The following is a 12,480-nucleotide window of genomic DNA, read 5'->3' as shown; positions in this document are numbered from 1 at the left end:
AACACTGCTCTAGCTCGGTCACCTTTCACCGCAGATTAGGAAGTGTTACATAGGCCTATGCGGTGGATTGAGAAGCATAATCCAAAAACGGATATATCTTGCTTAAACTGATAGATTTTTAAGGGGATTTTTTTATTATTATAATTCTATTTCTGCAGGGGAGTGGACATCGACTCTAGGGGGTTAACCTCAGACCTTATTTTCAGAGTTTATCTAAAAACCCTACAAAATTCCCTTTCATTTCCCCAAAGGCTTAGACCAACAAGCCATTGCTAACTCATTTCTGTTTTTTAGGACTATAAGCTGGCAAGATTTATTTTGTAATTGTAGAGTAATCATTGTAAAAAATGTCCTCCCGGGCCATTACGTTCTATTGACATGGCATATTGTAGTCTGCTTCTAGATACACCCATCAAGGCATTCTAAACTATTGACAATGGCTGAATATCAACTACAATCACTTCTATAAACAGCGCAGTGATTTCCTCACGGTCCCTTATCGCACTTCTTTTGTGTGAAGCCGTCTAATGTCTGTTGTTGTGGGGCCTGCGCTGCTGCCAGTAACGGTTTGGTTGTCATTGTGTGTCCCTTTCAGATGGTTAAGCATTGCGCCTGTACTACCATTACACCTCGCTAAGTTTGCATTTCACCATCGTCTCATTTAACTTTCAAAGTATTGCCATACAGGACTTTGCTGCCGTTTCTTGCTTTTCTCTGCCATTTTTCAACTGTTAATGACAATGACGAGCGGAGTGCTTTATATCAGTTTTTCGGTTAAGGATTTTTTCTTTAACGATCTCAATTTAGTTTAAACGTTCACACCCCTAGTATGTGTCTGAGCAGTTAGCACACTCACCAGGCCAGGGAGAGTCCAGCCAGTGCTTGATGTGGAGGATCTTCTCATCCTTGGAGCGAACATGTGCCTCCTCACAGATCTTATCATACTTGGCTATCTCCTCCTGTAGAGAGGGAGATGAGGGTGGGGGCAGACATGGAGATAGATGGTCACCACAAGACTCTGTTCTATGTAGTGTGTGTGTGTGTGTGTGTGTGTGTGTGTGTGTGTGTGTGTGTGTGTGTGTGTGTGTGTGTGTGTGTGTGTGTGTGTGTGTGTGTGTGTGTGTGTGTGTGTGTGTGTGTGTGTGTGTGTGTGTGTGTGTGTGTGTGTGTGTGTGTGTGTGTGTGAGATCGGGTCAGAGCGGTCAAGCCCTGACCTCGTACTCCTGTCTCGAGACGGCGCCCTCGGCGATTAGCTTCTCGCCATACTTCTGCATCACTCCCTTCTGCTTCTTGATCTGCTTGTACATCAGGGGCTGGGTAAACATGGGCTCGTCCATCTCATTGTGGCCCAATCGCCGGTAGCACACCTGCCGACACAAAAACATTACTGCTGCTGCTTGATAAACACAAAACCGCACACACAGTGATAATGATGACTGCGGTGGACATGGGTCATAAGGTGGGGGTTACACTGGTACTCCTGCATACGTGAGTAATTAGACAGATTTCCCTATTTATTTCCCCTAACCTCTATGGTGTAATGTGTGTGTACTATGTGTATGACATGAGTAATGTGCTATGTATGTATTATGTTTAGTGTATTATGTTTAATTTGTATATTGCAGTACTGTGTGTCAAAGACAAATGTGTGTCGAATGTCCCCTTGGGGACATTAAAGTTCATCCTATCCTATAACCACAGTGAGTTGAACTTAATTATAATTTCCAGGGAGTGGGGAACTCTTACTCACCAGGTCCACCACCACGTCCTTGTGGAAGGTGGCTCTCCACTCGGCCGCCACGTTGCACACGTACACCACAGCCTCAGGGTCGTCAGCGTTGACATGGAAGATGGGAGCATTGACCACCCTGGCCACGTCAGTGGGGTACGGAGAGGAACGCGCCATACGGGGGTCAGTGGTGAAGCCAATCTAGGGGTAGACAGGTTAATATGGTTAGCATGCCATCCATCCACACCACTAATGGTTTCCTGGCATGGCTGTAACCCACGTGGAACAAAGTCTATTTCTATCTTCTCCAGACCAGGTGTGGTCTGTGGTTAGCTTGGTGTGAGTGTGTGTCTGCACCTGGTTGTTGACAACCACGTGCACCGTGCCGTGAGTGGAATAAGAGGGCAGGTCGCTGAGATGGAAGGTCTCGTACACGACGCCCTGGCCGGCGAAGGCAGCATCACCGTGCATCAGGATAGACATCACCTGGAACACAAACAATCCAAATTCAAAAACCATTTACAACCCAATATTTAAGGTAATAACGCAACAGATAAAGTCAGATTGGTGAAACCGATATGGTGAAAAACATAGTTTCACTCATCCGTTACATATCAGTGTGTATGTGAAGGGTAGAAAAAGGTGCATTTCTTTTTGTTGCTGCCGAAACCCGGGATTGAACCTTAAGGGTGCATTTTTTACAGAACAAAAAAGGACAATGATCTTTACAAGGACTTCCAACACTTTGAGAAAATGCATATATCGCTATTCAAACTGCATTTTAAACCAGCTGTGTCAGTCAGTGGGTTGGTACCTTGTGTCCCTCTGTGTCTCCACAGTAGAATTGCTCGGCCTTGGTCTTGCCCTGCACCACGGGGTCCACGGCCTCTAGGTGGGAGGGGTTAGCCATGAGGGACAGGGTGATGTTGCGGTCCGTCACACGGTTGATCCTCCTGTGGTACATTCCCAGGTGGTACTTTACGTCTCCAGAGCCCTGAAAGAACACAGCCATATCCCACTGAAAGCAGTTGTATTGGATTGATTACAGAATCGAGAATTCCCATGCAGTGGGTGGGCTAGATGGGACTCGCCTCATCAGCAGCCTCCAGCTTGGAGTCAAACTGGCAGAAGATTTGCTCCAGCTCCTTGCGGATGACGTTGGCCAGGACGTTCAGACGACCCCTAAAAAACGAGGAGCACTTGTCAGATAAGGCAGACAGTGAAACCCCTTAGCAGAAACTCAAGCGTTCCTGTTGTTACCTACCTGTGTGGCATGCCCATGACAATGTTCTCCACACCCTTCTCGCTGGACTTGTCAATGATGGTCTTGAGGGCGGGGATCAGAGACTCGCAGCCCTCCAGGCCGAACCGCTTCTCTGATGACCACTTCCTCTGGAGAAACTCCTCGAACCTGCGGTACACAGCATACGACGTCAGCACACAGCCATATCCCTTTGGAGAGAAGGACTCCAGAAATCTCCTTTGATATTAGTGTGTAGGATTGGCACAATGTAGTGTTGCACGGTATACCGAAACTTCTGAACTTTTTCGATACTAGAACATTAATAATGGTTCAGTAGTAGAATTTGTGTTACTTTCGGCACTTCTATCAATTAAGTCTCGAGTCGTATACTGACTGAGCGGATCATGTCTGTCTAGTAATTTGTCTGAATTTTCTCAAGGAGGCAATAGTAGGCTGTGTTACTTGCTCTTGCGCATGCAATGTTGCATCAGCTGAAACAGAGCAAGCCACTTGTAAGAACCAAAGAGAGCAAGAGAAGACTGGGAGAGACATAGGGCTTCTGACAACAAAACGAGTAATGAACAACAGAATCAGACAACCCCATTGTAGAATAGTTAACCTAGTCAGCTTGACGTTGCGCGCTCCATGCGAGAAATAAATATTCCTCTGGAGGTGCATTCAACTTGTGAGTTCAAAAACGGAGAACGCCATGCATTCTGATAAGCAGACAATGCACCACATTTCTTAATGCAAAAATCGGGAAAAACCCTCCCACCACTTTGTTAAACACTTTGCACTGTTTTAAGAGTATCAGCATAGGTAGGTGTGTTAGCGCTCCCGAATCTGTAATTTTGGCGTTCCAGTTCAACACTTACCTGCTCTGTCGCAGTCTACCATTAAAAACAATTGAAGACCACACGCGGAAAAGTCATGCTATTTGTGTTTGAGCAATATGATTGGCCGTTCATTCAATCACCACCATGCTCCCGAAAGTCACAACTTTCCCGATCAGTAGGCTACATAAGTCTACACATCATACACAAGCTGTCCAGAGCAAAAAGAAGCACCCATCAATCTGCTCACTGAACTTATTTACTTAAGGAAAGTGATTTACAAAAGTAAACCTTCAATAGCGGACATACTAGCAATATGCTGTTGACAGTCTGCAAAAAGAAGGCTACAAAAAATAAAAAACCAGCAAGTCGATATCTCTTTAAGAACGTTTGTCTTAAAGAGGCAGCGTCCTATTCTCAAAATGACTTACTTTAGAGATAAAATGAATACAATTAATCAAATGCAATTCTAAGGAATTCAGTAATGACTTGCATTGCTAAATTATATTACTGTTTTTTTTTATATATATATATCATAATAACCAAATATAGCCTATTAAACCTCTAAAAGTCTATGCCGTGGGGGGGGGGGGGGGGGGATTGTAACATATGGAATTGTTTTAAGATGTTCATACCATGGATCATTTTACATTTTAGGTATCTCAAACAAGTATTTGTGTTAACTTCTACTTGCTACGCATCCCGGATCCGGGAGCACCCCCCACAGTAAAAAAGCTGACTAGCATAGCCTAGCATAGCGTCACAAGTAAATACTAGCATCTAAATATCATTAACCTTTTCTCAATCTAGGGGGTGCTGTTTCCACTTTGGAAAATATCATCTCCAAATTAAACTGCCTCATACTCAATTCTTGCTCGTACAATATGCATATTATTATTACTATTGGATAGAAAACAATCTCTAGTTTCTAAAACCGTTTGAATTATGTCTGTGGGTGAACCAGAACTCTTTCTGCAGCGAAATCCATGACAGGAACTGCGAAGGTCTGAAAACGAGGCTCTGTTCTCAGATCAGTTTAAAGCTCTGTATGTATCCTATGGGTCGACATGAACTGTACCCGCCTTCCCCTGGATGTCAGTAACCAATGAGAAGTGGAATGGAGTGTCTACGTAGTTCTCAGAGCTTATAAAAGGCCAAGGAACGAAGTGAGCTCTCTTTTCGTCGTTCGTCATTGCGCAAAGCAAGACCTCAAGATGGCATTTTGAAACGCTCAGTTATCGGCCTTAGCTATATCCGTCTGTAATTTAATTCGATATAGGTGTTAGAAACATCATAACGAAGTTATTTTAAACCGAGTTATATCAGTTTATGCGAGTATATTGCTATTTTCGGAATTTCCTTAGTATTGCGTTTTGGGGATTTGGGCATGTTGTGGCCACATAGCTATTGTTAGCTGCTAATTCCGAAGTTGAAGACGACGTTTTACAACCAAGCAACGATTCTTTTGGACAAAGGACACCTTGCCCAAGATTCTGATGGAAGCTCGTCCAAAAGTAAGAGCTATTTATGATGTTATTCCGTATTTATGTGGAAAAATGTAAACGCATTTGTCCGCCATTATTGCGGCACTAGTCTGGCTGTAACGCACACTGTATGTCTAGTAACGTTAATTTTAAAAATCTAACTCAGCGGTTGCATTAATAACTAATGCATCTTTCATTTGCTGTCCAACCTGTATTTTTTAGTCAATCTAATCGATAAATAATCGTAAACTTAGGTGCCTTTCCAAGATGGCGCCGGCCAGAATGCATGACCTGTTGCCACTGATCACATTGTATAGCCACGATTTGTGCTGCTAAATATGCACATTTTCGAACAAAACCTATATGCATTGTGTAATATGATGTTACAGGACTGTCATCTGACGAAGTATATCAAGGTTAGTCAAAAATTATATATCTTTTGCTGTATTGTTACGATCGCTAACCTGTGCTGCTGGTAAATTGCTTGTGTTTCTGGCTATTGTGCTAAGCTAATATAATGCTATATTGTGTTTTCGCTGTAAAACACTTAAAAAATCTGACATATTGGCTGGATTCACAAGATGTTGGGCTTTCATTTGCTGTACGCTGTGTATTTTTCAGAAATGTTTTAAGATGAGTAATTAGATATTTGACGTTGGTCTCTGTAATTATTCTGGCAGCTTCGGCACTATTTCAGATTGCAGCTGCAATGTAGAACTGTGATTTATACCTGAAATATGCACATTTTTCTAAAAAAACATATGCTATACAATAAATATGTTATCAGACTGTCATCTTATGAAGTTGTTTCTTGGTTAGTGGCTATTTATATCTTTATTTGGTCGAATTAGTGATGGCTACTGATGGAGTAAAAAACTGGTGGAGTAAAAAAAAGTGGTGTCTTTTGCTAACGTGGTTAGCTAATAGATTTACATATTGTGTCTTCCCTGTAAAACATTTTAAAAATCAGAAATGATGGCTGGATTCACAAGATGTGTATCTTTCATCTGGTGTCTTGGACTTGTGATTTAATGATATTTAGATGCTAGTATTTACTTGTGACGCTATGCTAGGCTATGCTAGTCAGCTTTTTTACTGTGGGGGGTGCTCCCGGATCCGGGTTTGGGAGGAATTAGAGGTTAAATCACAAGTAATCTAAATGATGAAAGACAAGAATTGTACTTTTGAATTCCGTAAAGTCAGTGTCGAAGAGGTGCAGTTAGTTTCGGAATGGGTAGCAAGGAATAAGATAGTCCTAAATATTAACAAAACTAAATGCATTGTATTTGGGACAAATCATTCACTAAACCTCAACTACATCTCGTAATGAATCATGTGGAAATGTATCAAGTTGAGGTGACTAAACTGCTTGGAGTAACCCTGGATTGTAAACTGTCAGGGTAAAAAACATATTGATACAACAATAGCTAAGATGGGGGGGATGTCTGTCCATAATAAAGCGCCGCTCTGCCTTCTTAACAACACTATCAACAAGGAAGGTCCTACAGGCCCTAGTTTTGTCGCACCTAGACTACTGTTCAGTCGTTGTGGTTGAGTGCCACAGAGACAGACTAGGGAAAAGTGCAGTTGGCTCAGAACAGGGCAGCAAGGCTGGCCCTTAAAAGTACACGGAGCGCTAACAATGACATGCATGTCAATCTCTCGGCTCAAAGTGGAAGAGAGATTGACTTCATCACTACTTGTTTTTGAAAGAGGTGTTGACAAGCTGAATGTACCGAGCTGTCTGTTGACAATACGAGCACACAGCTTGTACACGCATGCATACCCCACAAGACATGCCACCAGAGGTCTCTTCACAGTCCACAAGTCCAAAACAGACTATGGGAGGCACACAGTAGTACAAAGAGCCATGACTACATGGAACTACAGTTGAAGTCGGAAGTTTACATACACTTAAGTTGAAGTCATCAAAACTCGTTTTTCAACCACTCCACAAATTTCTTGTTAACAAACTGTAGTTTTTGCAAGTTGGTTATGACATCTACTTTGCGCATGACCCAAGTAATTTTTCCAACAATTGTTTACGGACAGATTATTTCACTATCACAATTCCAGTGGGTCAGCCGTCATACCGCTCAGGAAGGAGACGTGTTCTGTCTCCTAGAGATGAACATACTTTGGTGCGAAAAGTGCAAATCATTCCCAGAACAACAGCAAAGGACCTTGTGAAGATGTTGGAGGAAACCGGAACAAAGGTATCTATATCCACAGTAAAACGAGTCCTATATCAACATAACCTGAAAGGCCGCTCAGCAAGGAAGAAGCCACTGCTCCAAAACCGCCATAAAAAAGACAGACTACGGTTTGCAACTGCACATGGGGACAAAGATTGTACTTTTTGGAGAAATGGCCTCTGGTCTGATGAAACAAAATTGGCCATAATTGCCATAAAGACCATCGTTATGTTTGGAGGTAAAAGGGGGAGGCTTGCAAGCCGAAGAACACCATTCCAACCGTGAAGCACAGGAGTGGCAGCATCATGTTGTGGGGGTGCTTTGCTGCAGGAGGGACACTATTTTGTGCACTTCACAAAATAGATGGCATCATGAGCGAGGAAAATTACGTGCATATATTGAAGCAACATCTCAAGACATCAGTCAGGAAGTTAAAGCTTGGTCGCAAATGGGTCTTCCAAATGGACAATGACCCCAAGCACACTTCCAAAGTTGTATCAACATGGCTTAAGGACAAAGTCAAAGTATTGGAGTGGCCATCACAAAGCCCTGACCTCAATCCTATAGAAAATTGTGTAGGCAGAACTGAAAAAGCATGTGTGAGCAAGGAGGCCTACAAACCTGACTCAGTTACACCAGCTCTGTCAGGAGGAATGGGCCAAAATTCACCCAACTTATTGTGGGAAGCTTGTGGAAAGCTACCTGAAACGTTTGACCCAAGTTAAACCATTTAAAGGCAATGCTACCAAATACTAATTAAGTGCATGTAAACTTCTGACCCACTGGGAATGTGATGAAAGAAATCAAAGCTGAAAGAAATCCTTCTCTAGTATTATTCTGACATTTCACATTCTTAAAACAAAGTGGTGATCTTAACTGACCTAAGACAGGGAATTTTTACTAGGGTTAAATGTCAGGAATTGTGAAAAACTGAGTTTAATGTATTTGGCTCAGGTGTATGTAAACTTCCGACTTCAACTGTATATTCCACATCAGGTAACTGATGCAAGAAGTAGAGTCAGATTTTTTTTAAACAGGTAAAAATACACCTTATGGAACAACAGGGACTGAAGAGACAGACAACGGTACAGACACATGCATACGCACACATTGTGATATTGTTGTATGGTGATACTAAACATTTTGTATTGTAGATATGTAGTGGTGTAATAATGTTATATGATGTACTGTTTAATCTTTTGCTTTAATATGTTTCAACCCCAAGAAGAGTAGCTGCTACCTTGGCAGTAGCTAATGGGGATCCCTAATAAATACAACTACAAATACCTTCAGACGACTCTCCTGAAACTTGTGTGTATCATAGAGCAAAACAACCGACACCTTCGTGAGAGTCTCCCCTATCGATATTGGTGACATATTAGTTTGTACCTCAAATGATTCGGATTTTAGAGATTTTCTTGTCCGGATCTTAATTTGTAAAAAAAATTAAAATAAAAAAGAGAGAAAAAAATAATACTTTCACAAGCCCCATGTTATGGAATAGGAACAAGCTTTATATTGGCGGAAAGAGGGGATTGAGCTGCAGCCACCACAAGAAACGGCAAGTCTCTAGCATAAACATAATGACATCCCTGTGTGACGCTAGGGAGCATCAATTGACCTTAGGGGGTTGAACATTCAGGTGTATATGATCATTTTTAGATATACAGTGGGGAGAACAAATATTTGATACACTGCCGATTTTGCAGGTTTTCCTACTTACAAAGCATGTAGAGGTCTGTAATTTTTATCATAGGTACACTTCAACTGTGAGAGAAGGAATCTAAAACAAAAATCCAGAAAATCACATTGTATGATTTTTAAGTAATTAATTTGCATTTTATTGCATGACATAAGTATTTGATCACGTACCAACCAGTAAGAACTCCGGCTCTCGCAGACCTGTTAGTTTTTCTTTAAGAAGCCCTCCTGTTCTCCACTCATTACCTGTATTAACTGCACCTGTTTGAACTCGTTACCTGTATAAAAGACACCTGTCTACACACTCAATCAAACAGACTCCAACCTCTCCACAATGGCCAAGACCAGAGAGCTGTGTAAGGACATCAGGGGTAAAATTGTAGACCTGCACAAGGCTGGTATGGGCTACAGGACAATAGGCAAGCAGCTTGGTGAGAAGGCAACAACTGTTGGCGCAATTATTAGAAAATGGAAGGAGTTCAAGATGACGGTCAATCACCCTCGGTCTGGGGCTCCATGCAAGATCTCACCTCGTGAGGCATCAATGATCATGAGGAAGGTGAGGGATCAGCCCAGAACTACACGGCAGGACCTGGTCAATGACCTGAAGAGAGCTGGGACCACAGTCTCAAAGAAAACCATTAGTAACACACTACGCCGTCATGGATTAAAATCCTGCAGTGCACGCAAGGTCCCCCTGCTCAAGCCAGCGCATGTCCAGGCCCGTCTGAAGTTTGCCAATGACCATCTGGATGATCCATAGGAGGAATGGGAGAAGGTCATGTGGTCTGATGAGACAAAAATAGAGCTTTTTGGTCTAAACTCCACTCGCCGTGTTTAGAAGAAGAAGAAGGATGAGTACAACCCCAAGAACACCATCCCAACCGTGAAGCATGGAGGTGGAAACATCATTCTTTGGGGATGCTTTTCTGCAAAGGGGACAGGACGACTGCACCGTATTGAGGGGAGGATAGATGGGGCCATGTATCGCGAGATCTTGGCCAACAACCTCCTTCCCTCAGTAAGAGCATTGAAGATGGGTCGTGGCTGGGTCTTCCAGCATGACAACGACCCGAAACACACCGCCCGGGCAACGAAGGAGTGGCTTCGTAAGAAGCATCTCAAGGTCCTGGAGTGGCCTAGCCAGTCTCCAGATCTCAACCCCATAGAAAATCTTTGGAGGGAGTTGAAAGTCCGTGTTGCCCAGCAACAGCCCCAAAACATCACTGCTCTAGAGGAGATCTGCATGGAGGAATGAGCCAAAATACCAGCAACAGTGTGTGAAAACCTTGTGAAGACTTACAGAAAACGTTTGACCTCTGTCATTGCCAACAACATCTCGACAGTATTGAGATAAACTTTTGTTATTGACCAAATACTTATTTTCCACCATAATTTGCAAATAAATTCATTAAAAATCCTACAATGTGATTTTCTGGATTTTTTTTCTCATTTTGTCTGTCATAGTTGAAGTGTACCTATGATGAAAATTACAGGCCTCTCTCATCTTTTTAAGTGGGAGAACTTGCACAATTGGTGGCTGACTAAATACTTTTTTGACCCACTGTAACTCCACCAGTCCTATTCATGATACCATTCACTAAAATTATACCTATTTTAAAAATGTATTCAAAAATATGTTTAAAAAAAAATCTATTAGTATATTTGAGTTTAATCACAATATTTGTTGTATCATTTGTTCTGTCTGTTCAGGTGGATTAAACTGAAATTGCAACCAACTTTCTAAGGCTTGTTTAAAAAAATAACAATATTGGAGATTATTTCCTTTTCAAACAACCGAAAGTGAGCAGGTATAATATGAACAAAGGGAAAAAGGCCATTATTGAATATAGGATGAGACATTCTTACCAATTTACTAGAGAAACAGTTTGGATTTATGTATAACTTTTGTATGACTGATGCCTTTAATGAGAGTTCTAATGCTTTAATATTCAATTTCTGCCCTCCAAATTCATATTCGTTATATAAATAGGCCCTTTTAAGTTTGTCTGGCTTGCCATTCCAAATAAAATATAATATTTTTTGCTCATATAATTTAAAAAGCAGGTTACTAGGTATAGGCAAAACCATAAGCAAATAGGTCAACTGTGATATGACTAAAGAGTTAAATCAGGGTGATTTTTCCAAAAATAGACAGGTATTTTCCTTTCCATGGTAGCAAGGTCTTATCTATTTTTGCTAACTTTTTGAAAATGTATTGGAGTGAGATAATTTCTTTCTTTTGGGATTTGTATGTCCACATCTCCGTCAAACAATTGATTTGGTAAACTACACGGTAATGTAAAATTCACATTTTTCTAGTGATCCAATACGTAATATAGTACACTTATCATAATTTGGTTTTAATCCAGAGAGGATAGCAAAAGTATCTAGATCCCTCTATGAGGCCGTGGAGAGATTCTAATTGTGGTTTTAAAAGAAAACATGAATCAGCAGCGTACAATGACACCTTAGTTTTTAAGCCACGGATTTCTAATCCCTTAATATTATTGTTTGATCTAATTTTAACAGCTAACATTTCAATGGCAATAATAAATAGATATGCCGATAGTGGACAACCTAGTTTTACTCTAGATAGTTTAAAACTTTCTGAGATGTAGCCATTATTTACTATTTTATACCTTGGGTTACTATACATAACTAACCCATTTTATAAGAGATTCCCCAAAGTTGAAATATTCTAGGCATTTATATATAAACTCCATTCGTACTTTTTTTGTTGTTAACCTTTATTTAAGTGAGTCAAGTGAGTTAAGAACAAATTCTTATTTTCAATGACGGCCAAGGAACAGTGGGTTAACTGCCTTGTTCAGGGGCAGAACAACAGAATTTTACCTTGTCAGCTCAGGGATTCGATCTGCAACCTTTCGGTTACTGGCCCAATGCTCTAACCACTAGGCTACCTGCCGCCCCAACGCTCTAACCACTAGGCTACCTGCCGCCACCACTTTATCAAAAGCCATAGTATTCTATTGTTTCCAGTACTTGTCTTATATTATCTCCAATGTATCGTCCATGTAAAAAACCTGTTTGATTAGGATAAATAATATCTGACAACACTTTAAGTCTACGCGCCAAGCATTTTGCTAGGACTTTTGCATCACAACACTGAAGTGTAAGAGGTCTCCAATTTTTTTAATGGACTGGATCTTTATATATACACCACTTGGGTCCTGTCTCAGGAATAATGATATCAGACCTTCTTGTTGCATGCCTGATAATCTACCATTTATATAGGAGTGGTTAAAACATGCTAATAATGGTCCTCTGAGTA

General features: G+C 41.3%; 1 protein-coding gene across 6 annotated transcripts in view; it reads right to left on the bottom strand.

Moving 5' to 3' along the window:
* Positions 1–12,480, bottom strand: part of LOC139545814 (2-oxoglutarate dehydrogenase complex component E1) — a 115,638-nt gene that overhangs the window by 45,230 nt on the left and 57,928 nt on the right. For all 6 annotated transcript variants that reach the window (XM_071354029.1, XM_071354025.1, XM_071354028.1 and 3 more), the window contains 7 exons: positions 2,994–3,140; positions 2,821–2,911; positions 2,544–2,723; positions 2,087–2,215; positions 1,751–1,930; positions 1,215–1,367; positions 857–959 (listed from right to left, as the gene is read on the bottom strand). In XM_071354029.1, coding sequence (XP_071210130.1) covers positions 857–959; positions 1,215–1,367; positions 1,751–1,930; positions 2,087–2,215; positions 2,544–2,723; positions 2,821–2,911; positions 2,994–3,140 — 983 coding nt within the window. The remainder of the gene's footprint in view (positions 1–856; positions 960–1,214; positions 1,368–1,750; positions 1,931–2,086; positions 2,216–2,543; positions 2,724–2,820; positions 2,912–2,993; positions 3,141–12,480) is intronic.

This window comes from Salvelinus alpinus, chromosome 19 (assembly GCF_045679555.1).
Source record: "Salvelinus alpinus chromosome 19, SLU_Salpinus.1, whole genome shotgun sequence".
Lineage (NCBI taxonomy): Eukaryota > Metazoa > Chordata > Actinopteri > Salmoniformes > Salmonidae > Salvelinus > Salvelinus alpinus.
This window is presented reverse-complemented; position numbering and strand designations above follow the sequence as displayed.